This window comes from Stegostoma tigrinum, chromosome 8 (genome assembly GCF_030684315.1).
Source record: "Stegostoma tigrinum isolate sSteTig4 chromosome 8, sSteTig4.hap1, whole genome shotgun sequence".
NCBI classification, from domain to species: Eukaryota; Metazoa; Chordata; class Chondrichthyes; order Orectolobiformes; family Stegostomatidae; genus Stegostoma; species Stegostoma tigrinum.
In genome coordinates, this window is record NC_081361.1 from 57,154,335 (window position 1) to 57,182,323 (window position 27,989).

The 27,989-nt window shown below is 41.3% G+C and overlaps 1 protein-coding gene across 6 annotated transcripts; it reads left to right on the forward strand.

Moving 5' to 3' along the window:
* On the forward strand, positions 1-27,989 carry LOC125456610 (uncharacterized protein KIAA1958-like). Of its 6 annotated transcripts, none has more exons than XM_059647902.1 (8): positions 1-200; positions 7,240-7,289; positions 7,378-8,472; positions 10,798-11,007; positions 13,511-13,564; positions 15,165-15,245; positions 17,748-18,250; positions 27,530-27,989. In XM_059647902.1, exons 2-7 carry the CDS (start codon positions 7,271-7,273, stop codon positions 18,140-18,142), a joined length of 1,854 nt encoding a protein of 617 aa, XP_059503885.1. In that variant the 5' UTR covers positions 1-200; positions 7,240-7,270; the 3' UTR covers positions 18,143-18,250; positions 27,530-27,989. The 6 variants fall into 6 exon arrangements, with proteins under 6 accessions (XP_059503885.1, XP_059503887.1, XP_059503888.1 ...); XM_059647904.1 differs by having other exon boundaries at positions 13,514-13,564; XM_059647903.1 differs by lacking the exon at positions 1-200 and adding an exon at positions 1,924-2,347.

The window sequence follows — 27,989 nt, forward strand, 5'->3', positions numbered from 1 at the left end:
GCAGACACTGTACCTGACGGGACCATCCTCCATCTTCCACGGACATCCAGCTCCTGCTGCTGAGAGCCTGAGCCCGGGACCCGGGACCGAGATCAGGCCCGGGATCAGCCCCCAGCAGCAGTAACCCCACCCCGCGGCCGAACCGTGCGGCACTGTGTTGGTGTCCGGCCGCAGCCTGAGCCTTTCCGCACCCGTTCCCGGTAAGATTCAGGGTGAACGTGAACGTGAACAGCTACTTTCCTCACCGTCTCCGCCGGCCAAAGGGTCCGGGGGGCTGGGGTGTCACACACCAGAGTGACCTGGGGGCTGAATCCTACCCCGAACTGTCCGGGATCGCCGGTGGGCGGGGGGGTGGATACGGGCGGGCACTGGACCGTAGAGGGGAGGAGCTCTGGGGTGTAGGAGGGAGGAAACCGGGGGCGGGCTATTGGATAATAAAATGTGAGGCTGGATGAACACAGCAGGCCAAGCAGCATCTCAGGAGCACAAAAGCTGACGTTTCGGGCCTAGACCCTTCATCAGAGAGGGGGATGGGGTGAGGGTTCAGGAATAAATAGGGAGAGAGGGGGAGGCGGACCGAAGATGGAGAGTAAAGAAGATAGGTGGAGAAGGTGTGGGTGGGGAGGTAGGGAGGGGATAGGTCAGTCCAGGGAAGACGGACAGGTCAAGCAGGTGGGATGAGGTTAGTAGGTAGCTGGGGGTGCGGCTTGGGGTGGGAGGAAGGGATGGGTGAGAGGAAGAACCGGTTAGGGAGGCAGAGACAGGTTGGACTGGTTTTGGGATGCAGTGGGTGGGGGGGAAGAGACACCGCGGGCTATTGGAGTTTGACGGGGAGGAAACGGGGTGAGGGCGTTGGGTCATGGGGGCGAGGATACGGGGTGAGGGCACTGGGGTGAGGATACGGGCGGGCATGGGGTCATAGGGGGCGAGGATACGGGGTGAGGGCACTGGGGTGTGGGTGGAGGATACGGGCGGGCATGGGGTCATGGGGGCGAGGATACTGGGTGAGGGCACTGGGGTGTGGGAGGAGGATACAGGCGGGCACTGGTCTTTAGGGTGGACGATCTGGGCAGGAGCTGGGTTGTAGGGAGCAAGGATATGGGGTGGGGGCACTGCACTGTAGGGGATGAGGTTATGAGCGGGCACTGGGTCGTAGTGGTGAGGATACATGGGGCACTGGGCTGCAGGGAGCAGGATATGGGCAGGTACTATGCTGTAGGGACTGAGGATACGGGCGGACATTGGGTCATAGGGAGGAGAGTATGGGCGGTTACTGGGCCGTAGTGGGGAGGACATGGGGTGAGGGCACTAGGGTGTCGGGGGGAGGATAGGGTGGGCACTGGGCCATCGGGGGAGGATACGGGGTCAGGGTACTGCGGTGTTGTGGGGAGGATACGGGTGGGCACTGGTCTGTAGGTGGAGGATATGGGGAGGCACTCTGTTGTAGGGGGCATGGATACAGGGTGGGGGCATTGGGCTGTAGGGGATGAAGTTATGGGTGGTCACTGGGTCGTAGTGGTGAGGATACGGGGGCCACTGGGCTCTATGGTGGATGATACAGGCAAGCATTGTGTCATGGGGGGAGGCTATTGGTGGGCACAGAGCCGTGGTAGGGAGGATACGGGGTGGGGGTATTGGGCTGTGTTGAGGAGAATATGGAGTGAGGGCACTGGGATGTAGAGGGAGGATACGGGCAGGCACTGGGCTGTAGGGCAGAGGACACGGGCAGGCATTGGGTCATAGACAGCAGGATATGTGTGGGCACTAGGCTGTTGGGCGGAGGATATGGGTGGGCACTGGATTATCAAGGGGAGGATACTGGCAGGCTTTGGGCTATAGGGTGGAGGATATGGGCGGGCTCTGGGTCTGGGGGGATGCGGGGTGCGAGGATACGGGCGGGCACTAGGCCTTGGGAAGGGAGGATACGGGTCGGCAGTGGTCCGTAGTGGGGTGATACGAGTGGACACTGGGCTGTAGGAGGGAGGATACAAGCGGGCACTGGGCCATGGGGTTAGGATAGGAGCGGCATCTGGGCCGTAGGAGGGACGATACAAACAGGCACTCAGCCGTGGTGGGGGGTGGAATTCAGGCAGGCGCTGGGCTACAGAGGGCAAGGATGTGGGTGGGAACTAGGCCATAGGAAGGGAGGATACGGATGGACACTGGTCCGTAGGAGGGAGGATACGATTGGGCACTGGGCTGTAGGGGTGAGGATACGGGTGGGCACTAGGCTGTCGAGGGGAGGATACGGGCGGGCTCTGGGCTGTCAAGCGGAGGATATGGGATGGCACGTGGATGTGTAGGGCTGGCTGTGGTCAGAATTGTGGAGTGTGGTCCTGATGTTCGGGTAAGCAATGGAGCTGCCTAAGTTGAATCAGTCAAGAACAAATACCGATTCTCAGATACGCAAAACTGTATGTGTAAGACCTACCCTTTCATGTTTGTAAACATGCTTTTCAAAAAAAATTGCTATTCACAAAGCGAGCGAAAATGTTCAATTTTTGAAATATACTGTATACCAAAGACACTGTGAATCTCAATGTGTTTGACAGCATTGGAGGAGAGACAAAATCAAAAGTTAACTTTTGTGTTTGTCACACAGATGCTGCCTGATGCCGTAAATATTTCTAATGTTTTCTCCTTAATTAATATATGGTTTAAAAATGAGCAACTGCACAGAGTTCTGTGGTATTTTGCATATTTATATTTGTCTTTTTATCTACACAGGTTCACACTGGATGTTTTTATCCAGTGGCTTGACGATGAGGCAGTGCATTTGCAGTCTTATTTGCTGTTTTTGTAAAGGATTGGCAGTGAGGTTGTTGAGTTTGCCTTCATCCTGCTGAATTCATTCATTCTTTAGTTGAGTGGTTTCACATACAGTGAATTTAGCAATACAGCTAATTTCCTGGACCCATACTGTAGGACACCACATAAATTGAAACAGTTAAATTACTTTAGTCCCTATTTTCCTGTTCTTTTAATGGAATTCTTGTAATGCTGAATTCTGTTGAGAAGAGATAATAGGAACTGCAGATGCTGGACAATCCAAGATAACAAGGTGTAGAGCTGGATGAACACAGCAGGCCAAGCAGCATCTTAGGAGCAGGAAAGCTGACGTTTCGGGCCTAGACCCTTCATCAGAAATGGGGGGAGGGGAAGAGGGTTCTGAAATAAATAGGGAGGGAGGGAGAGGGGGATTGAAGATGGATAGATGAGAAGATAGGTGGAGAGGAGACAGACAAGTTAAAGAGGTGGGGATGGAGCCAGTAAAGGTGAGTATAGGTAGGGAGGAGATAGGTTATTCCAGGGAGGATGGATGGGTCAAGGGGGCAGGATGAGTTTAGTGGGTAGGAAATAGGGGTGCGGGTTGAGGTGGGAGGAGGCGATAGGTGAGAGGAAGAACGGGTTAGGGAGGCAGGGACAAGTTGGGCTGGTTTTGGGATGCACTAGGGGGAGGGGAGATTTTGAAGCTTGTGAAATCCACATTGATACCATTAGGCTGCTGGGTTCCCAAGTGGAATATGAGTTGCTGTTCCTGCAACCTTCAGGTGGCATCGTTGTGGCACTGCAGGAGGTCCAGGATGGACATGTTGTCGGAGGAATAGGAGGGGGAGCTGAATGGTTCGCAACTGGGAGGTGCAGTTATTTATTGTGAACTGAGCATAGGTGTTCTGAAAAGCGGTCCCCAAGCCTCTGCTTGGTTTCCCCGATGTAGAGGAGGCCACAATGGGTACAGCGGATGCAGTATACCACATTGGCAGATGTGCAGGTGAACGTCTGCTTGAAGTGGAAAGTCTTCTTGGGGCCTAGGATAAGGGTGAGGGAGGAGGTGTGGGGGCAGGTGTAGCACTTCCTGCTCTTGGGGCCTGAGATGGGGGTGAGGGAGGAGGTGTGGGGGCGGGAAGTGCAACACCTGTTCTTCCTCACACCTATCCCCTCCTCCCTCCTCAAGCTGCACCCCCATTTCCTACCTACTAACCCACCTTGACCTGTTCGGTTCACCCAGGACTGACCTATCTCATCCCTACCTCCCCACCTACACTCACCTTTACTGGCTCCATCCCCGCCTGTTTGACTCCTCTCCACCTATCTTCTCCTCTTTCCAGCTTCGATCCACCTCACCCTCTCTCCCTATTTATTTCAGAACCCTCTTCCCCTCCCCCATTTCTGATGAAGGGTCTCGGCCCGAAATGTTAGCTTTCCTACTCCCAAGAAGCTGCTTGGCCTGCTGTGTTCATCCAACTCTACACTCTATTGGGAAGAACATGTCTAATTGCTCCTTGAAAGTCATGAAGGTTTCTCATTGCACCTTGTATGAAAATAATTTATTGCATATCCTTTTACATGAAAAATCTCCTACATTTCATGTTTTGACTTTAATTTGTAACTGTGACTCTTTGTGCTTAACTTCTGTAAGTGTCAGAAAGCTGATTTGGATTCAATCGATCCAAATAAGTGATAATTTAAAAGATTTCTATAACATTCATTCTGTCTTTTATAAGAGAGTAATGACCCAAAATAATCAAACTTTTGCCATGCTTCATTCCATTACAATGGCACATACATAGGAAGTATACCAGCAATGCATTAGAAGACAGTGAGATTAATAACCTGTTAATCAATTTTAATAGTTTTACCTGAGAGAGGATTGGTATGTGGACAGCTCCTTGACTATTATTGTGTGGTCTTCAAATGTCATAAGACCATTAAAAAAGTAGGAACAGGAGTAGGCTGTTTGGCCCCTCTACACTGCTTCAGCATCCAGTAGGAGCATGACTGATCTGACACTGCTCATGTACAATTTCCTACCCTTTCCCTATAATCCTTGATTCTCCTACTGATTAAGAATCTCTCTCAGCTTTAAATATGCACAAGGACTCTGTTCCCACAACTGTCTGTGAAAAAGAGGTACAAAACTCAGAACCCTCTGAGAGAAGAAATTCTTCTTCGTCTCAATCTTAAATTGGTACCCCTCAATTCTGAGACTATGGCCTATTTCCCACAAGGGGAAATGTCCTCTCAGCATTTATATAAGTCCCTTAAAATCGTTTAGGTTTCAATGAGAATCACTTAACATTCTTCTAAACTGCTGTGAGTAAAGTTAAATCCTCTTTAGTCTTTGCTCATAAGACAATCCTGCAATATTAGGGATCATCCTAGTTCTCCCTATCTAACTGCCTCCAGTGAAATACACCTTTTCTTAAATGAGGGTACCAAAACTATGCACACTACTCCAGATGTGGTCTCATCAACATGTTGCACAGTTGCAGTAAAATTTCCTTTCTACGCCAAACCAATTGAAGTAAGAGTCAACATTCCATTAGCTTTCCTGCTTTCCTGCTGCATCTGTGTGTTAGCTTTCTCTGTTTCGTGCACAAGCATACCCAAGTCCCCTTGTGTAGCGTGCTTTTTGCAGTTTTTCTCCATTTAAGTAATACCTTTTCCTTTGTTTTTCCTTCCAAAAATGAATAACTTTATATTTTCCCATAATATACTCCATTTGCAATTTTTTGCCTGCTTACTTATCCTATCAGTATCTCGCTATAAACTGTTTGCATCTGTCTTGCAACTTTCCCTCTGTTTTTGTGTCATCTGCAGATTTGTCCATAGTACATTTGCTTCCTTCCTCCAAATCATTCGTGTATATTGTAAACAGTTGCAGTGCTCGCACTGATATCTGTGGAATCCCACTGGTCACTGGTCACCAACCTGAAAAAGAATCCCTTATTCCCGCATGCTGTTTCCTGCCCATTAGCCAATTCTCCAACACTGTAGGCTCATCTGAATCAAAGACGCAGAAGGCATGTAATCAAAATTACTGATGGCTTATGAGAACCAAGCAGTTAAGAAACTTATTTTGTCAAACAAGATAGTTCTTCAGCTGACGATTGTAATTGCATTTGCATAATATATATTCTAATCAGAACATAAGCAAAATGTTAACAACAAATTTTGAGGATGGAATTTCTCTTTCAACTAAAGAATTCATATATTCAACATTTTCACACAAACGTACAAATTTGAACATGCAAATTAGAAGCTAACCAGTGAATTGCTTACTCAGAAATAACTTATTTCAAAGTTAGCTTTCTCAATGTTTGTTCTCTATGGGAGTTTTAACTTGGAAGTGTGTAGTTTCATGCCCTACTGGCATCATGAATTTTGTATTCCCTACCACAAGTATTTAAAATTTTACAGTGGAATTTGGACCTAAAGTTTACTATCAGACTAGTTAGATGAATAACCAGCTGAGTTCAGGGAGAAATATATTTTTTCAAAATTAAAAAAAAATTACTGTAATGGAAGAATCCAATGCCTGTGTTCGAGTTACTAGTAATCAAGATTTTATTTGGATTGTGTAATGGCATACCAGCAGAGATAACCTGTTGGTTTCCTAATGGTTGACTGATTCTTCAATAGTCCAAACTTAATGTTGAGTCTGTTTCTTATAATGTGGGAGAGAGGAGATGATTACATGTGTATTCACTGTTGGTATGTAGAAGCTCACACATCTGCCTCCAATTATCAGAGTTGCGGTCTAGTTTTCTATTTAAACATCAGGATCTCTGAAAATGGCTTGTGATGTTGAAGGCTAGATCATCTATTCCTCAGACAGTTTGAATTCTGATGATTTGGCCGTATTAACAATAACACTTTCCATTTACATAGCATCATTAATGTTGAAGTATGGCTCATTGAAGTGTACAGTAATTGGAGAAAAGTTAACATCAAGCTGAAGCAGGATATGTTGAGAAGGGTAACTAAACTTTTGCTCAAGAAAATGGATTTTCAGGAGGAAGGAGATAGTGAGGTCAAATGAAAGCTCCAAAAGCTTGGGGTCTGCATGCTGAGAATGCAGCTGTTGGGATGCATAAATGCAGCATTGGGGAAAATGAGAATTCTTAAGAGTTTCAAGCATTGGAGGGATTTAGATGTAGGGAGTGACGAGACAATAAACACACTTAAACCCAAGTTAAGAGTTTCAGATTCTCTAGTAAAGGGAGACTGGGAGTCAGTTTAGATCTGCATCAAATATGAGGGGTGAGTGGTACTTATCACTCTGAATAGAGATGAATTAAAGTTCATTTTGTCCTTTTAGCCTTGATCAGGGTTGGCGATGTGTCAGAGATGGGAGCAGCCAATTTTATGTTTTTTTTTCCGAGCAGAAAACCTTTTTTTCATTTTAAATGTGGTTGAGACCAGCAAATTTGCATTCTAATTTGTTATTTGTTACAGGCAATAAAAGAAAGAATTTGACATTGGAAATATGGAAGTCAAACCCAAAGGTGAGTTGAATTATATGTGTTTGAAAGATTCTGACAAACATTTACATTTTTTGTGAAATTCTGAACAATTTTTCCTTTTTTTTTTAAGATTATACATTCCTGAAGGACAACTATTCCAATTCAGTGTTTCACTTGACCCGGGAACACCTTGAACTGCTGGTGATTTGGTCACATTGTCATGGTAACCAATGCTCATTTACCCCAACCTGGAGGGAGATTGTTGAAGAACACCAAAATGGAATCCTGGCTGTTTTATGGGAATGTGAAGCTGGCCATTCCTACCATTGGTGGACTGGAGGCATGTGTCAGTTAACGTGTGATCAAGATAAATCCAGAGGCCAGCTGCCTTTGAAATCCAAGCACTTAGAAGATGTCTTAGCATCAGCTGTTCAAATAAGAAAACCGCATAAAATTAAGACTACAGATGATGATTTAACAAAAGAAACTAATTCACTTGATGGCTCTTGTAAGCCTTTTCTACCTACTGACAATAAAACAGTCCGGAATGGAGCTTCAGTTGTTCAATTTCCTTTGACCCATCAGTCTTGGAGAGAAACTGACATGCTCGATAGTGACAAAGGGAAATTAGGTTCTGATGATGCAATGGGTGAAACACAAGCTGGCAAGAAACCAGATATCCTGCATATAAAAACTGAAAAAGAGGAGATCTCAGAATTTAATGACCAATGTGTAATGAAAGATGAAAACAGAAGTCAAAGTCGAGAATTGAAAAAATATCACTTGGGTGACAGCTCCTTAGTTGTAGGACAATCACCTGCACACAAACTATCTCTAACTGAGACATGCAGTATATCAAATGGCTACAGAAAACGGACATCATCAATTGATGATCAGTGTTCTGGTTCATCATTAATGTCTCATTATAATAATGGCAAAGTTCACATTGCAGAACTACACCACTCCCCCCATCCTATATCCAGAGGATCTTGCTTAACTGAAAGTTTGGTAGAGAATACCATGAAACCATCAGATGTGTCACCTGGAGAGTATTGCACTGGGTCAGCCAAGCTGGCAAATCATGACCAAAATGGATCGAATCTTGGACCACTTTTAGATTCTGAATGTGTCAGGCCCTTAACCCATAATCGTGTAAATTCTGACGTTGACAATCCCGAATTACAGTATCATCCATCTGAATCATCTGGGCAAGAGGGAGTTTTAGGTAACAACATTTTTAAGATTCTGCTGTTGAACCAAAGTTTTCCATGAGTGATTCTGTATTTTGTAATTCTGAGTTATTGTGTACAGTTTTGGTCTTCTTAGCTAAGGAAAGATATTCTTACCACAGAGGAGTTGCATTGGAAGGTTGCTAGCCTATGCTTTGACGGGCAGAAATATCCTGTGAAGGAAGATTTAGGGAGACTAGGCCCATGTTCTCTGAGTTTAGACAAAGGAAGTAATCTCATTGAAACATAAAAAACTGTTAAAGAGCTCAACAAGGTTGATGAACAATGTTTCCCTGGCTGATCAGTGGAGTGGGGATGTGGTAGGATAGTTCAAAACCAGGAACAAAGTCTCAGTTTAAGGGTAGATCACGTGGTCCGAATTGAAGAGGAATCTCTTCACCTTGGGCAGTGAGTCTTTGGAATTCTCTACACCAGAGAACTGTGAAAACTTTGAGTCATTGAGTACTTTCAAGACAGCGATCAATAGATTTATAAGTATTAAAGACATCATGGACGTCGGTATAGTATTGAAAATGGTATTGACATAAAGATCAGCGATGAGTTAGTTGAATGGTGCAGCATGCTCAATGGGTTGATGGCAGCCTTCTGCTCCTAATTTCTGTGTTCCTATGTTTTCAATTAACTTGATGTTTCAGTAACGATGCAAGTATACTGCATCTTGTATCTTTTTTTCTTTCTAATTGACAAAATAATATATTCTCAAAAAACACATAAAACAGATTTATGCTATGATGTTAGACAGGCAACTAAAGTTTTGTTTTTATAGAGCTGTAGAGAACTACAGCACAGAAAAAAAGGCACTTTGGTCAATTGCATCCATCCAGTATAAACAGACCCCTAATCCCATTTAATCCCATTTTCCAATATTTGTCCTGTACCCTTGCATGCCTTGGCATCGCAACTGCACATCTAAGTACTTCTTAAATGGTGAGGATTTTTGCCTCTGTCACATTTACAGGCAGTGAGTTTCAGATTCCCACCACCGTCTGGGTGAAAATGTTTTTTCACACATTTCCTCTAAACCTTCTGCCCCTTACCTTAAACTTATGTCCCCCGATCATTGATCTCTGCATCAAGGGGAAATGTTTTTCTCTATCTAACCTATCAATGTCCCTCATAATTTTATATGTTTCAGCCATGTCCCCTCACAGTCTCTTTTGCTGTAAGGAAAACAACCCAATCACTTTTCATAACTGAAAAGTTCCTCACCCAGCCAACATCATGGTAAATCTCCTCTGCACCCTCTGCGGTGCTGTCATACCCAGCTATAGTGTAGATTCCAGAACTGCACGCAATATATTAATTGTGGCCTAACCAATGTTTTATTCAGTTCCTGCATAACCTCTCTGTTCTTAAATTCAGTGCTTCGACTCAAAGGCATGTATACAATTTACATTCTTACCCATTTTATCCACCTGTTCTGATAACTGAAAGGGACTGATGTTCATGCACACTATAGTCCTGCTGATGCGTGGTACCTCCCAGAATCCTACCATTCATCGTGTATTTCCTTGTCTTGTTTGTCCTACCCAATTGCATCACTTCACGTTTATCTGGATGAATTCTATTTGCCCCCGATCAGCCCATCTGTATCCTTTTATAGTCAAAAGATTTCCTCCTCACTATTTACCACCCTAACAATTTTTGTATTGTTCTAGAACGCAATGATCAACCCTCCTATATTCAAGTCTAAATCCTTCACATAAGGCAGAAATAGCAAGGGCCTAACACTGATCTCTGTGGAACCCCACTGGACACAGGCTTCTAGTCGCAAAAACACCTCTCGACTATCACCCTTTGCTTCCTGCCTTTAAATTAGCCAAATTTCCTTGGATACCATGGGCTGTTATCTTTACTTTACATTTTTTACTTTGGATGAACTGCTTATTTGCCTTACTTCACTGGGAAAGGAGCAAACTACTGCAGATGCTAGAATCTGTACCAAATGCTAGAACTGCTGGAGAGTGGGGCCAGGCTACATCCGAGGAACGAGACCAGGCCTACTTTTCAAGTCTAGATGACTTGCATCAGAGCTCTGATAGAAGCAAAATCAATTCAGTTAATTTTTGTCACAGGCCACAACTTATAATTTTGCAGAGGAATCGTGGGTAATTTTACATTTTTAAACTAATGCGAAGCTATGAAGTCAACAATGTCGAACAGCATTGCGATTGAAAATTGTAGGATATTCTGATTAATAGTTCATGTCAAATCTAGATTTAAAATACTTTTGATTTATAACAAGTATAGTAAATAATTCAAAAAATGGCCCTAACAATGCCTCATTTTTGTATTGCCAGAGTTCTTGCACACTGTTTTGAAAGCTGATGTAGTGGATGAAATCTTCTCAAATGTTCGTTTAGCAAATGAATCTGATGTTGAAGTTTTGACAGAGAATCTTAGTGGAAAAGAAGACTTGCTACTGGATTCTGGAATCCAAACTAATGCAAGGTTGTATTTTAGTGCTGGTGGATGGGCAGCAGTTTTGGCAACACTTGAAGTGTTGGGAAGTGAGTGAGCTTTCACGTTTATTATGATTTCTAACTATTCTGTCTTCAGTGTACAGTACAAATTTTCTCTTGTGTGAAAGTTGCAGATGAAATAAAATTCTGCTTGGAGTGTCTTTGATTCCTAAGTTGCACGTTAGATGCCATAGCTTTAAGCAGGCATTACTTCAAAATTCACTGTAGTTGCAGCAGTTTGAGGAACAAATACTAGTCATATGTTAAGTTCTGAATTTTATCAGAAATCAGCTAATTGTCACTTCTGGCGAATTTCTCTCTGTGCCCCCATGAGTTTTATCATGCTATCCCAATCTTGCTTGATTACCAATGTCCTACACCCAAGTGGCTCTCCTCTTGTCACATTCTCCCACTCTCCACAGGCAGAAATACACTGCTGGAATCTTCCAAGAGTCTTGGCACTACCACCATTTTTAACATGTAGCCGTGCACCTGTTCAAATGCTGGCAGTAATGCAGTTACAGTGCACTGTTCTGTCAGTTCGTCCAGACATGTTGGATAAAGGGAAATTTGTACCTCCCCTTTCCAGTTTGTACCTCACTATGCCAATTTCTACCTCACTTTGCTAAGCCAAGTGGATAGAAGGTGTCCATGGAGATGCCCTGAGATGTTGGTTAAAGATTGCCTGTTGTTAAAGGTGGATGGCCTGAGGAGCAGGTAGTGAGCTGGAGTCACCAGGTTTCTATACTCACTTCCATTGTCAGGAATTTCCACCGTCTAGTGTCTATTTTTGGGTGGGAAAATGGGAAACTGCAAACAATGACATGAGAGGTTGTAATTATGAGGATGTAAATTCAGGCTTATACATGCAAATAAGCTTCTCACCAGTGCCTAGCAAGAATTCTGTCTTGTTGTTCAGCACTTGGTTGGAAAATGGGACATCTTGCTCTTGACATTGGGAATTTCCTTACAGTTAATTGCAAACAATTCTCACTAATTCTCACAAAAACTTTCTCACTAATGCTGTGTCATTCGGCAGCTGGTGAATTGACCTCATGTTATGGTCTAGAAACAGGGCAAAAAGGAGATAAATACTATTGAGTTGGGATAGTAGAGTTAAGCTGATGGGTCAATGTCAGTAGACAGAGAGGCTACTTTGTTTGGTTTCATTTCCCCATACACCTTGATTCCGCTACCAATTTAAAACTCCTACGTGTATACTTAAAAAAAAAACTAATCAATATACTTAAGAGTTTCCTGACTAAATTATTTGGAATACTCTTCACACAAACTATTCTGTTTACCTGATATAATGTATGCTTTTGTTATCTATAGTAACAAACCAACTTATCTAAGCCCAGTGAATCTGGTTGCGTGTTGACGGGAGAAAAGTCAGAGATATCCAGTGCTAACTGGGGGTACTACTGGAGTGATAATGGGAACTGCAGATGCTGGAGAATCCAAGATAATAAAATGTGAGGCTGGATGGACACGGCAGGCCCAGCAGCATCTCAGGAGCACAAAGGCTGACGTTTCGGGCCTATACCCTTCATCAGAGAGCTCTCTGATGAAGGGTCTAGGCCCGAAACGTCAGCTTTTGTGCTCCTGAGATGCTGCTGGGCCTGCTGTGTTCATCCAGCCTCACATTTTATTATATCGGGGGTACTACTGGAGTTTGGTTTATTAAGAACTTTACAATTATGCACTTAGCTGGAATATTTGGGCATCGACTTGCAAGGTTTGCGGAGAGGAGAAAGAATTCCAGGTTCCTGTGAAGATCTGTTTCTGGATTATCAGACTGACTGATCCAATATTAATCCTGAAATTCTGTGGGTTTGTTGCTTCTGGTATTGCATTAAAACCAAAATATACAGAAGCAGAAGTAGGCCATTCTGCAGCGTGCTCTGCTATCGTGCTGGCACATTCATCAACAGGAAAGTACCCAAGTTTGAGCTGATGAAAATTTTCAGTCAGTGTTTTTGCTTCTCCTTCACAGAGTCGAGTAAATGATGTGTGTAGTGTCTGGTCATAGCCAGTCACAGGCAAATCCAGAAGCTGGCGAATGTCAAAGCGGTTATATAATTTTCTTGTGTAGTGTCATTTACAAGTACTACTTCTAGTGAGAAGTTTATAAATCATAACTTGAGGACCACGGGGCTGATTTTCTGACTATTGCCAATGTGAAACCTCAATCAATCCAGGCCATTTTTCACACGATTACAGACACAAATGCTTCTGAGCACTCTGGCTGAATGAGGTGCTGAAAGGGAAAATCAAACTTACTGCCTTAAAGGAAATTTAAAAGAACTGCAGATTTATTAAATTGTACTCTTGCTTTCAATCATTAAAAATTCATATGGTATCTCTAACAAAAGTTTGAGCTAATATCAGGCTGAAACTAAACCTATTTCACTTTTTCCTCATGAATAGCCTGGTTGAAAAATTGCATAAATTAATTGAGACATTTGATACCTTTGTATAAAAAAATTTTCAGGTTAAAGAAAAATATGCAAGATGGTAGTTTTTCTGATAACAGTATTCCTTATAACAGCAGCGCTGGAAAGGAACAAAAGTGAGCAAGATATGGAAGACAGAATAACAGAAGGTATCTAATTTTAAAAAATAAAATGCATCTTCAACTGCAGGATTTGTTTTCATAAGTAGATTGGTTGAATTCTGCATTCTCCCCACTATCCTGGCTAATACGACCAACATTTTAATGCTGTTTGTGAGACTTTACAGTGTTCAAATTGGTTGCCTATATTTCCTATATTAGAGCAGAGTTCACATTTCATAGTACTTGTTAGTTAGCTGTGAATCTTGGAAAGTCTAGGGGTTGTAGAAGGAATAACAAAATCCTTCAAGACTTGATGCCTTTTTATTGAGTTGTAAATTATTTAATGGCAGCAAAAATCAAATGAACTGGTCTAGCCAACTTTATATGGATTTTATAATGTCCTCAAAGTGCAGGATTTTTACGACATATTGGTTTGGTGGCTAGGGTTTTTCAACTCTAGTGTTTGAGAATTGGTGTTGAGACGGTTTTGTGCTGTTGATCTCACACGCAACTAGCTGGAGATGCATGACAACTGTATGGCCATGGAGTGAACAGTTTGCTAGAAAGCCATAATACAATTTGTAAATCACCCTAACTATTGATCTCAGGGCACTGCATTTGTGGAAAGTCTACCTAGTCGTGTCTGGAGCATAAATGAGATTTTCCACAAACATTAAGCCTTCCTTCTCAGGAAGAAATGTTGTGCAGTTGGCAATGTTGTGTTGGTAATAGAGAACGTGATCGTGCACATGTAGTTATGAAGGAAGCTGGGATTTCTTTACTCCTTTACCAATTTGCTAATTCCAGTATTTCCTGTTCTAATGTGACAGTTTTATCTTTGCCTTACCCATTGTAAAGCTGAGAAGAAAATTTGTGTCCTGGATATTCCTTGGAATATGAATTTATAGATAGTTGGTTCTCAAAAAAATTCTGATGTAAATGGAGATATTTCTCCATTAAAACAAACACATTAGTATGATTCTGACTCTGAGTATTGTTTCTGCTAATACCATGACAGAGGTTTTGGGGGAAAAAAGGGAATGCAGAGAGACAGTAAAGGTAATACCACAAGATTAGTGGACAGAGGCCCAGACTAATGGGTTCAAATCCTACCGGAGCAGCTAGTGGAATTTAAATTCAATTGATACAATAAAAATGGACCTGAACGCTAGTCTCACTAAGAGATAGTCGTAAAAACCCATCCGGTTCGCATTAAGGTTCTTTAGGGATAAAAGTCCTTATGGCTCACATGTGATTTCAGACACTTAGTAATGTGGCTAACTCTTAACCAACCTCTGAAATGGCCTAGCCAGCAACCAAGTTAAATGGCAATTAAGGTTGAGTAACAAGTGGTGATATTCCATGAAAATATGTTTTTAAAAATGCTCTTTTTACAAAAGTATAATTTTAGACCTGTGCATTAGTGTTTCTTTTGATATAAACAAAGAGGCCATATTCAATCTGAACTACATTTCTTTGCTTATAGTCCTTTTCTTCAGTGTCCTGGTTTCTGAGTCTTGGTTGCAAAAGGAAGGGTGTACCCACGTTTAATGGGCTTTATGTTAACATAGCAATATATTTCTAGAAAATGTGAATATTATATGAGAACAATTTCCTTATATTAGTTTTTAACTTTTTTAAAATTAAGTTTCAGATTCAGGACCAGAGTTAATGATTGTGAATCCATATCCATCTTGTAATATGCTTAATGCAGCAGCAATGGATGAAGGTACAGTTTATTTCTTAAAAACCACCCAACTAGGAAGTTTCAAACTTAATAACATAGACTTAATTTATGGAAATCCTGTAATACTTTTCTACTTTCAAAAATTTTGTAAAATCACAAATCGATCAAGATACCTTAAAGTAATTACTTTTTCAGAATGATGAATGCAGTATGTACAATTATATTTTAAATTTATTTTGTTAAAGTTTTGTAGGTAAATCCATTTAAGAAAGAAGGTTGAGATTATATCAGCAATAATAAACATAATATTGGTAGAAATGTAAGGTTGAATAGTAAGAGGAAAATTTACCCTTAGAGGATTTCTTTGTCATTGATGTGCTTGGTAAACCTAGTTTCCCAATGACAAAATATAATTTGTTCATAATAATTTACCTTTGTTTGATACATTTCTTTTATCCTAAGTAGAATTTATGTCAAATTCAAAATAAGACCAGGTTTTATTCTCCATTCCCTTTGAAATAAAAGCCATCATTCCAGTGGCCATAAGATGCAGGAGCAGAAGTAGGCCATTGAGCCCACTGAATCTTCTCTGCCATTCATTGCAATCACGGCTGATGTGATAATCTTCATCCCTCACTTTTCCCCATTATTGTGATTCGCTGACTGCTTAAAAATCTGCCTGAATCCATGTATATATTTATGTATGTATAAACTTAATGACCCAGCCTCAATACCCAACTGCATAAAGAATTACACAGATTCACTATCCTCTTGAGAGAAAAAATTCCTTCTCATCACGTAAATGTGCAAACCAATATCTTGACATTTTGCCCTCTGGTTCTACACTGTCCCACAAGGGAAGACAACCCTTCTGCATCTACCCCATCAAGTCCCCTAAGAATCTTCGATGTTCCAAGAAGGTCACCTCTTATTCTTCTTTTCCAGTGAGTACAGGCCAGTCTATTCAACCTCTCCTGATAAGACTGGCCCTCCATACCTGGGATCAGTTTTGTGCATCCTGTTTGGGCTACATCCAACCCTGATATAGCTTTCCTCAGATAAGGGGGCAAAGCCTGTACATGGTATTACAGCTGTAGTCTGACTGGTGCCTTGTATATTTCAAAAAAAAACCTCCATTCCCTTTGAAATAAAAGCCAACATTCCAGTGGTCTTTCCTGTTATTCACTGAAAAATGGGCTATTATCGTATTAAGTAGCCAAATGTGTGCGACCTAATCAAATGCCTTCTAAAAGTAGATATATATTGCATTTACTGCTTTGCCCTTATCTATCCTTCTTGTTAACTCCTCAAAGAATTCTAGCAAATTTGTGACAAATAACAGAAGCCCTTCATGAAGCTGTGCTGACTCTGATCATATTATGTATCTCTAACTCCTGTGTTATTACTTTATAATAGACTCTAACACTTTCCCAATAACAGACATTAAACTAACTGGCCTATAGTTACTTGTCGCCTTCCCTTTCTAAATAAAGGTACTGCATTAGCAAGTTTCCAATCCTCTGAGTCATTTCAAGAACTGAAGGGATTCTTGTAAGATAACTAACCAGTGCATCCACTATCTCTGTAGCTACTTCCTTTAATATCCTAGGATATATTCTATCATGTCCAGGGGATTTATCAGGCTTTAGCTCCACCAGTTTCCCTAACACTTTTTCTTTAGTATTAATTATTGTATTGATTTCCTCTTCACATTTTGTCCCTTGAAATATTTAGTAATTCTGGAATGCTATTAGTATCTTCTATTGGGAAGACCAAAGCATTGTATTTAATCAACTCCTCTACCATTTCCAATTTCTTATTACAATTTCACCAGCCTCACTCTCTAAGGAGCTTGTTCTCTTTGGCTTCCCTCTTTCTTTTTAGATATTTAAAGAAGCTCTTGTTGTCTGTCTTGTATCACTAACCTTTATATAATATTTTAACAGGCATCTGCAACTTTGTAATTGTCCATTTTCCTTTCGCATTAACATTTTGACAATAAACTATATAGCTTATTAATATGTTGAAATGTTTAAACAGTACTATTAACACAATCAAACCTCATTAAAAATATCTGATTTGTACACATTAGCAACGTTGCTTAAAATTGCTTTATTAACACTGAACTAAGTACTGATCACATATAGGAAGATATAAGAGAAATCATTGAAACACTTACGTTAATGACCTTTCCCTTCTCAAGTAAACTTTGCTTGAATGAGACAGACGGTTGTGTATAATATTATTTTTTATAATCAGAATATAGGGGAAAGACTGGAACACTGGAACTTTAATTCTGTTGAGCTTCAATCATATTTTAATGAGATGAAGTCACCACAGTGTATTGTAGATATGAGTATGTTTTCCAACAAGCCCACATACTGATTCATATTTCCATTCATTTCATGAGAGTCAAGGATTATCAAGTTCAAAGATAAATAAAAGTGGATTTCATGATCCTATCTTAGTCAGTTGTAGTTTTATACTGCTTCCTCAGTTGAAAATCAGAAAATATCTAACACCATTGCTTTGTTTTTATTGCAGAACAAATTGTTGTTGCCCATGTACCTGCTTTGCTCCCCTCAGCAGATGACAAAAAGAGAAAAGTTAAATATCCTGTAACAAAGGGGGAGATTAGGAGACGTATTATCCCTCCTGAGAAAATGTCCAAAACAGTCATTAAAAGCTACCTAAGGCTAAGGAGAGATAACCGCTTTGACATTCGCCAGCTTCTGGATTTGCCTGTGACTGGCTATGACCGGACACTACACACATCATTTACTCGACTCTGTGAAGGAGAAGCAAAAACACTGACTGAAAATTTTCATCAGCTCAACCTTGGGTACTTTCCTGTCGATGAATGTGCCAGCACGATAGCAGAGCACGCTGCAGCTTCAGAAATATATGCAGCAAGGCAAGTGGCAAATCTCTGTATTTAATTGAGAACAACTCAAGGTAATTAGCTAATGTGAGTTCAGTGTTGGACCATCACAAGAAGACCTGAGTATGAATCCCAAGCTTGGCTGACTTTTTTATTCACGCAGGAGGTGAGTTTTATGATATATAGCTAATTCCCTAGTAGGAAAGTGGGAGTGAAAACTGTTCTTGGCAGGTGGAGAAGTGGAAGTCCTCCTTTCATTTTCCCTTCCGTTCATGCAAAGTACTGAAAGATTTGCATTGATGGTACCCAGCAGACCTCTAAGCCTTCGCCCAGTCAAAAGAATGTAGAATATAGTTTAAAAATATTATAATTTTTAAATACAGATGATTAGATGCTACAAAGTTTAACATTTTCTTAATCTAAATTTTATCTGGAATAAGTTGGAAAGAAGAGCCCTTTAAAACTATTCACTTTTATCTATTTAATCACAACCACGTTTTTTTTAAATACTATTACTGTAAAGTAAATTTCTAGAATTCATTAAAAAGTACGTTAACATTTTACGAGCAATTGAAATATCAAATTATTATGCGCAGTTTACAATAGTGAAATTTTCAAAATAACACATATTTTCTACATACTGCTTCCAAAATTGATTGGGACATCTGAGTTGTGTTGTATTTTGCGTGATAGTTTGAATAAGGTGTTCTAATTATATTTAACATCAGAACTTGTTTTATAAATGAAAACAAACAAATTTCTTCATGATTGCTTCCAGCTGAAACATCAGTCTTCGCAAAGCTGACTTATTGGGGTGTCTGAACCTGCTTCCTTCCTTCCTTCAGCAAATGATTGAAGCAATTCAGGCATCCTAGTTGTCCAATTTCAAATTGCTTCAAGTGAACCATTTTTAAGTTTATTAAAGTAATGAGATTTTTTATTTTAAATACAAATTGAGTTGTGCACGTTGTGATTGGCTCATTCCAATTAAGAACTTCCTGATTGGAGAAATAGTAGCATCAAATAGCAATTTTCGTTCTTAAAATTCCCTCATACAATCCAACAAAGGCGAGTTGGTGATTCAGTTGTGCCACACATCAAATATTTTTAGTGACTTGCTCAATTTAGTAGAGGCTTATACACCAATGTCACTCAGAAATTATGTTCTTACTTATTTTCACACATTTTTATAAACATTTGGCAACATTTCCCCCAATTTGCCGAAAGGAAGAACAGCTACTGAATCAAGTAGAAACATGGAATTTAGCTGGATATATTCTGCGTGACCAGCTCTACAGCACTAGAATAGCTAACAGAATTATATAACTGTCTTATATAGCACAAGTTGCAATCTTACTGTCAGTGTTTAGGGATGGCTAATATGAATAGCTGAAAAATTTATACTGTCACATTTAGGGTTTTTTTTTCTGAGGTACTGGTGAGTGAAGAGCTTCTTAGAACATAGAACATAGAACAATACAGCGCAGAACAAGCCCTTCGGCCCTCGATGTTGCGCCGACCTGTGAACTAATCTAAGCCCCTCCCCCTACACTATCCCATCATTATCCATATGTTTATCCAAGGACTGTTTAAATGCCCCTAATGTGGCCGAGTTAACTACATTGGCAGGCAGGGCATTCCACGCCCTTACCGCTCTCTGAGTAAAGTACCTGCCTCTGACATCTGTCTTAAATCTATCACCCCTCAATTTGAAGCTATGCCCCCTTGTACAAGCTGAAGTCATCATCCTCAGACAAAGACTCTCACTGTCCACCCTATCTAATCCTCTGATCATCTTGTATGCCTCTATTAAATCCCCCTCTCAGCCTTCTTCTCTCCAATGAGAACAGACCCAAGTCCCTCAGTCTTTCTTCATAGGGCCTGTGCTCCAGACCAGGCAACATCCAGGTAAATCTGCTCTGCACTTTTCCAATGCTTCCACATCCTTCCTGTAATGGGGCGACCAGAACTGCACGCAATATTCCAAATAATATTTGGTTTTACTTAAGGAAGATTACAAAAGGTGCTGGAGAGGTTTACTAGATTGATACCTGGAGTGAACAAGTTGCCTAATGAGGAAAGATCGCAAAGACTAGGATTGTTTCCACAAGTGTTTAGAAGTAGGAGGGGTGACTCAGTTGAAATGTGCAAGATCCAGAAAGGTCTTGACAAGGTGCACATGGAAAGCATGTTTGCTCTTATGGTACGTGCAGAACCAGTTTTAAAGTTATAAGTTTCCCTTGAGGGCTGAGGTAAGGATATCCTTTCCTCCCTAAGGGTTGACACACTTTGGAATCCTCTGCCTCAGAAGACAGTGGAATTGGGGCTAGTGTGAATTTTTTTTAAAGCATGGTGGACAGATTATTGTTAGAAAGGTGATACTTGATAATCAAAACACAAAGGATATTGTATCTCCTTTCGATAACTTTCAAAAAATACATATAAGGTCAAACATGAAACTGTTCTTGTCAACAGATAAATAATTATATTTTAATAACGTCTCACCAGAACCTTTCTTTTGAATTGGGTGTGCATTTGGTGGGAGTAAAGAATGATGTATTTAGGTGGAAATTACTTTAGCTGAAATTTGGACTGGTGTCACAGCTTTAGAACTAAATTTTAATACAAAGTAAAACAACCTTGTTTGCATTTTCAAAGATTTCAAAATTTCTGGTACAGTTCTCATCTATACATTTCCATTTAATCACATTTGGGATATTATTTAAATGATTTACCAGTCCTCCTGAACTAAAATCATTTGCAAAAAGCAATCTTTGTCAGATTTTTTTCAGCAGTGAGGGACCTCATATGTGTGTATGTGTGTATGGATAGGGCTTTTTTTTTCACATGTTAACATTATGGCTTACTTCAGGAGCATTGTAAACAGAAAATTAGGGCAGTAATGTCCCATGAGCAACTCTGAACAAAGGAAAGTAAACTGCAAGCGCAAGCTCGTGAGGAATATAAAAACTGACAGTGAGAGCTCTTTAAATATATAAAAAAGAAGAGAAAGATCAAAGTGAACATAGACTCTTTAGGAAATGAATTTGGGGAGACAGTTTCAGAATCATACAGCATGGAAACTGACTCTTTAGTGCAATTCATCTATGCTGACCAGATATGCTAAACAGAACTAGAACCTTTTGCCTGCATTTGGCCCATAATACTCTTAAACCCTTCCTATTTGTGTACCAGTCCAAACGTCTTTTAAATGTTGTAATTGAAACCGCTTCTACCACTTCCTCCAGCAGCTAATTCCATATACGCACCACTCTTTGTTTGAAAAAGTTATAGAGAACAAGGAAATGGCAGAGGATTTGAACACACAGTTCACTTCAGTGTTTATGGTAGAAGATAGCTCAAACATCCCATTAATACTAAAGGATACAGGGAGAAACTGTGTACCATTACTGTCACTAGAGAAGTAGTTTTGACAAACTAATGGGGCTAAAGGCAGTTAAGTCCCCTGTCCCCTGGCTTGCATCTTTAGATCTAAAAGAAGATACCAAAGTGATAGTGGATCTGTTGGTTGTAATTTTCCAAAAGTCCTTGGATTCTGGATAAGTGCCAAAGGCTTGGAAAACTGCCAGTGTGACACCCTTGCTCAAAAAGGGAGGCATATAGTGGGTGACTAAAGGCCAATCAGCCTAACGCCTATTGTTTGAAAAATATTGAAATTGATTATTAGGGAAGTAATAGAACATTTGGAAAATTGTAATCTAATTGAACATAGCATGACTTCATAAGAGGGAAATTGTATTTAGCTAATCTCTTAGAATTTCTGGGGAAATCTCATCCAGAGTGGATAGGGGAGAACCAGTAGATGTGTTTTATTTGGACTTCCTGAAGGTATTCGACTGGCACCTCACAAAAGGTTAAGTCAAAAGATAAGAGCCCGTGGTATTGGATGTAGTATATTGGCATAGGTGGAAAATTTACTAATGAGCAGGAAACAGTGAAGGGCCTAAGGAATACTTTTCCAGGTTGACGACCTATAAATGATGGAGTTTCATAGGGATCGGTGCTGGAACTGCAGCTGTTTACAATGTATATTCATGACTTGGAGGAAGAATGTGAATGTACTGTGATCAAACATCACAAAAATAGGTGGAATGACAAGTTTCAAGAGGGGTACAGACAGTTTACAGAGAAATATTGAGAATTTAAGGAAGTGAGCGCCATAGAACATAGAACATAGAACAGTACAGCACAGAACAGGCCCTTCAGCCCACAATGTTTCCAAATAGAGTATAATGTGGGAAAATGTGTGGTTGTTCAATAAAAGAACAGTATTATTTAAATGGAGAAAAGCTACAGAAAACTGCAGCACAAAACAACTTGGATGTACATGTGCATAAAATATAGAAGGTGCAGCAGGTAATTAGGAAGGATAACGGAATGTTAACTCTTATTTAATATAGATTGGATTATAAGTATAGGGAGGTCTTAGGTGTAAGATAGACTGCAGACTGTACAGGGTGTTATAATAGTGGGTCATTTTGGTCCCTTTATTTAAGAAAAGGTATTATTTACTTGGAAGCAGTTCAGAGAAGGTTCACTAGGATGATCCCATGCATAGTTGGATTATCTTCTAAGCAAAGGTTGAACAAGCTGGTACTCTACTCGTTGAAATTTAGAAGAGTGAGCAGTGATCTCATTGAAACATGTGGGATTCTCAAGAAGCTTGACATGGCAAATGCTGAGAGGATGTTTCCCGACACAGGAGAGTCTAGGACCTGAGGGCACAGTTTCAGACTAAAGGGATGCCTGTTTAAGACCGATATAAGGAGGAATTTGTTCTGTCGGAGGGAACCTCTTGCCGCAGAAAGCTGTAGGACTTTGTGTACATTTAAGACTGAGATAAATGCACTTCTGATCAGTAGGGAATCCAGGGTTATGGGGAAAAGGGCAGGAGAGTGGATGTGAAGTCTCTCGTCAGTCAGTGGAGCTGGTTCAAGGGACTGAATGGCCCTACAATTTGCCTATCGTCGCAACAGGTCCACGGCAAATGCCATCACGCTAGCCCTACGCAGGTCCACGGCAGCCTCCATCGCCCAGCCCCGTACTCATCCAAGAACATCTGGATAACAAGGACATCTATGACAGACTCCTATTTATTGGCTTTGGCTCTGTCTTCAAAGCGATACTCCTCTCCAAGCTCCGAGATCTAGGATCTGCTCCCCCTCGGCAACTGGATCCTCAACTTCCTGACCCACAGACCTCAATCAGTAAGGATAGGTGACAATATTTCCTCCATAATAATCTTCAACACTGGTGCCCCGCAAGGCTGCTTAACTCATCCCCTTACTATACTCCATGTACACTCACAACTGATTGGTCAAATTTAGTGGAGTTGGAAGACAGTTTGTGAGATTAGCCCACAAGGCTGTTGAAGGAGGAGGTTGGGACAATTGAGGTTGCTCTCCATGAGGCACAACAAGTATCTTGATGATGCTATGGGGGGTACTTGTTGGCTACTCCAATGGCTAATTCATACCTGGCATGAAAATAGAAATGCAATAAGGTAATGATGTATCGAGGTAGGGACTGAATGTAAGGTAAAACTATGAGGTGATAGGAAGGAACGGGAATGAAAATAAGGGCTAGAGAGCATCAAAGTGGAAAAAATATAGGGAACTACCTTAGTTCTGGAGTAATAGACAAACATGAATAGCTATAGAGGAAATTCAAGTTACATAGCTATGGTAGAGATAGTTGCGCCATGTCTTAATTGTGAAGAGAAGACATGAAGAGGCAAGGAAAGAGTATCCAGAGATAAAGTCTGAGAGATGAATGTGGGATTGAAACATGGAAAGTGGGACCAAGAATAACCTATTTGACCCATCAAACCTATGCCATTATTCATCATGAACATGGCTGATCCTCTATTTCAATGTTATATCTGTGTTGTGTCCAGAAATCAATCTATCTTTCTTGAATATATTCATTTGATTTGACCTCCACTACCTTTTATGGTAAAGAATTCCACAGGCTTACAAACTTCAGTGAAAAAATTTCTCATCTCAGTCGTAAAGAATATACACTGTATACTGAGACAAAAATCCCTGCTGCTAGAGCCCCCTCCCAGATAAGAGAAACATCATCTCTGCATCCTCTCAGAATTGTATGTAACTTCAATGAGATCCTTCTTTCATTCTTCTCAGCTCTAGTAAAAACAGGCCCATTGATCCACTCTCTTTTCATACAACAAAGCTGTCATTACATCCTGGTAAACCTTCACTTAATTCTGTCAGTGGTAGGTGTAACTTTTCCTTGGGTAAGGAAACCAAAATTGCATGCACTATTCCAGACAGGATCTAACCTAGGCCCTGTACAGCTATGTGGAAACATCCTTGCTCCTATACTGAAATCCCTTGCATGCAAGATCCACCTGCATAGTTGCATTCAATGATGGGTGTACAAGGAGACCCGAAGTCCCTTTGTACATCAACATTTACCAATATATCACTGTTTAAATAATATTCTGCGATTCTGTTTTCCCTATTGATGTGGATGACTTCACGTTTACCAAATTATACCGCATCTGCCATGTATTTAACTTAATTTGTTAACTTAACACTTAACCTATCGAAATAGACTTGAAACAATATTCTTACCACTCAGGTCCTCCTAGTTTTGTGTTATTAACAATCTTGGAAATATTGCATTTAATTGTCTTATTCAAATTGATGATATATGTTGTGAATAGATGGGGCCCAAACATTGATCCCGCTGGTACTAGCAATATCTTTCCTTCCAAAAAGACACATTTATTGCTACTCTTTTGGTTTCTTTCTGGTGACTGATTCTCAATTCATGTCAATGTAAGGGAGAAATTTTTTTTAAAATTTGGGAATAAAAATCAAAAAATTGAAGTTTGGATTATTAGTTGTTTTGTTCACAAATCATAAAGAGAAGTAAAACAGAGTGGTCTATTAACAACTTCTCTTTTGACTCCTCCCACTTCCTACAGACTAAGGGGGTGGCCATGGGCACCCGCATGGGCCCCAGCTATGCCTGCTTCTTTGTAGGGTACGTGGAACAGTCCCTCTTCCGCACCTACACAGGCCCCAAACCCCACCTCTTCCTCCGGTACATTGATGACTGTATCGGCGCCGCCTCTTGCTCCCCAGAGGAGCTCGAACAGTTCATCCACTTCACCAACACCTTCCACCCCAACCTTCAGTTCACCTGGGCCATCTCCAGCACATCCCTCACCTTCCTGGACCTCTCAGTCTCCCTCTCAGGCAACCAGCTTGTAACTGATGTCCATTTCAAGCCCACCGACTCCCACAGCTACCTAGAATACACCTCCTCCCACCCACCCTCCTGCAAAAATTCCATCCCCTATTCCCAATTCCTCCGCCTCCGCCGCATCTGCTCCCACGACAAGACATTCCACTCCCGCACATCCCAGATGTCCAAGTTCTTTAAGGACCGCAATTTTCCCCCCACAGTCATCGAGAACGCCCTTGACCGCGTCTCCCGTATTTCCCGCAACACATCCCTCACACCCCGCCCCCGCCACAACCGCCCTAAGAGGATCCCCCTCGTTCTCACACACCACCCTACCAACCTCCGGATACAACGCATCATCCTCCGACACTTCCGCCATTTACAATCCGACCCCACCACCCAAGACATTTTTCCATCCCCACCCCTGTCTGCTTTCCGGAGAGACCACTCTCTCCATGACTCGGTTGTTCGCTCCACACTGCCCTCCAACCCCACCACACCCGGCACCTTCCCCTGCAACCGCAGGAAATGCTACACTTGCCCCCACACCTCCTCCCTCACCCCTATCCCAGGCCCCAAGATGACATTCCACATTAAGCAGAGGTTCACCTGCACATCTGCCAATGTAGTATACTGCATCCACTGTACCCGGTGCGGCTTCCTCTACATTGGGGAAACCAAGCGGAGGCTTGGGGACCGCTTTGCAGAACACCTCCGCTCAGTTCGCAACAAACAACTGCACCTCCCAGTCGCAAACCATTTCCACTCCCCCTCCCATTCTCTTGATGACATGTCCATCATGGACCTCCTGCACTGCCACAATGATGACACCCGAAGGTTGCAGGAACAGCAACTCATATTCCGCCTGGGAACCCTGCAGCCATATGGTATCAATGTGGACTTCACCAGTTTCAAAATCTCCCCTTCCCCTACTGCATCCCTAAACCAGCCCAGTTCGTCCCCTCCCCCCACTGCATCACACAAGCAGCCCAGCTCTTCCCCCCCACCCACTGCATCCCCAAACCAGTCCAACCTGTCTCTGCCTCCCTAACCGGTTCTTCCTCTCACCCATCCCTTCCTCCCACCCGAAGCCGCACCCCCATCTACCTACTAACCTCATCCCACCTCCTTGACCTGTCCTTCTTCCCTGGACTGACCTATCCCCTCCCTACCTCCCCACCTATACTCTCTCCACCTATCTTCTTTACTCTCCATCTTCGGTCCGCCTCCCCCTCTCTCCCGATTTATTCCAGTTCCCTCTCCCCATCCCCCTCTCTGATGAAGGGTCTAGGCCCGAAACGTCAGCTTTTGTGCTCTTGAGATGCTGCTTGGCCTGCTGTGTTCATCCAGCCTCACATTCTATTATCTTGGTCTATTACTTTCTGCTTTGTTGTCAATGTTGTTGTCAATTGGTTATATGTTTGAAAAGCAAATGTTTCCGGAGCTGTAAAGAAAGAGGAGTAAAACTAATTTGATAACTGTTTCTAAGAGGTGACATTGGCACAGTAGTCTGAGTGGCTTCCTCCTGTGCTGTATGATTCTCTCAAACAAAAATCAAATGTTTAATTCTGCTGTATGAACATGCCTAACCTTGTTGAGTACAAAGGTTTACCAAAAAAAATCTTACTGCATATTTTGATTTTATCAGAACCCAATTCCTGCACTTGACTACAGGCAAATATGCATTTTAAACTTTCCATCAAACTTGATTTGGTGAAACATTGCTAATATTTCTCAATTTAATTATTCCCTCAGTCACTTGTTTATCCCTCGCCATTTAAGATTCTTAATCTAGACATATCAACTTATCAATGACAAACAATAATAAACAAATAGCTATATGTCATGAAAACTGCATGCAGAAGGCAGACATATGAAAAAGTAAAATTAATGAAATGTTTGGTTAAATGTTTTCTCAGTCGGTTCTGTTTTGATTTTTTTTAACCACGTATGAGCATAAGCATTAAATCTACCTTTGTCATGTGAAGCTCAGTTTTTATTGTTACCTTTTCTTTCCAATGCCAAGTAAATCATTGCCTCAGTTGAAATAGTGTAAGGATATTGCTTTCCTTTGAGTTGTGATTCCTCATTCCAGGAAACATGATTTGTTATTTGATTTTTGTTTTAGAAAAGTGCATCCAATGTAGCAACTGTGAAAGAACCTACAAAGTTTTCACGTAGGCTTACTAAATTCTTTTATTTTCTCCAGAAAGGTGATTGAAGATCTTGACACAATCATGGACAGTTTTATGTGGCAGGAACACCCATATAATTTAATCACACATGGATTTGGTCCTCAGAACATCAAGGTAGTTTTGGACTTGATAAAACTACTTCTGCGAGAATCGCTACGAAAAACCGCGTCCTGATGCAGGCACAATAAAATCACTGGAATTTGTAGGTTCTTTTTCAAAAAAAGCTATGTAATAGTGGAACTTATTGCTTTTAGTCTGTTTATGCTGTTAAACTTATGTGTAACTGGCTTTGTAAGAATATTTACAAAAATGTTGTTTTATAATGTAAGTAATGTACAGTAGCCCCTCTCTATCTGTAGAACTTTTATGTACAGATTGGACTATGGTTGGAAAATAGGCATCTTATGAGCTTTATGTTGGAGCATTAGTAAAGATTATGTATATATTAGAGTTATAGTGAGTGGCTACTGTACT

Coding starts and splice junctions, on each gene's coding strand:
- LOC125456610 (XM_059647902.1), top strand. Junction 8,473..10,797: donor TGGGCAAGAGGGAGTTTTAG/GTAACAACATTT, acceptor TTGTATTGCCAG/AGTTCTTGCACACTGTTTTG. Junction 13,565..15,164: donor GGAAGACAGAATAACAGAAG/GTATCTAATTTT, acceptor TTTAAAATTAAG/TTTCAGATTCAGGACCAGAG.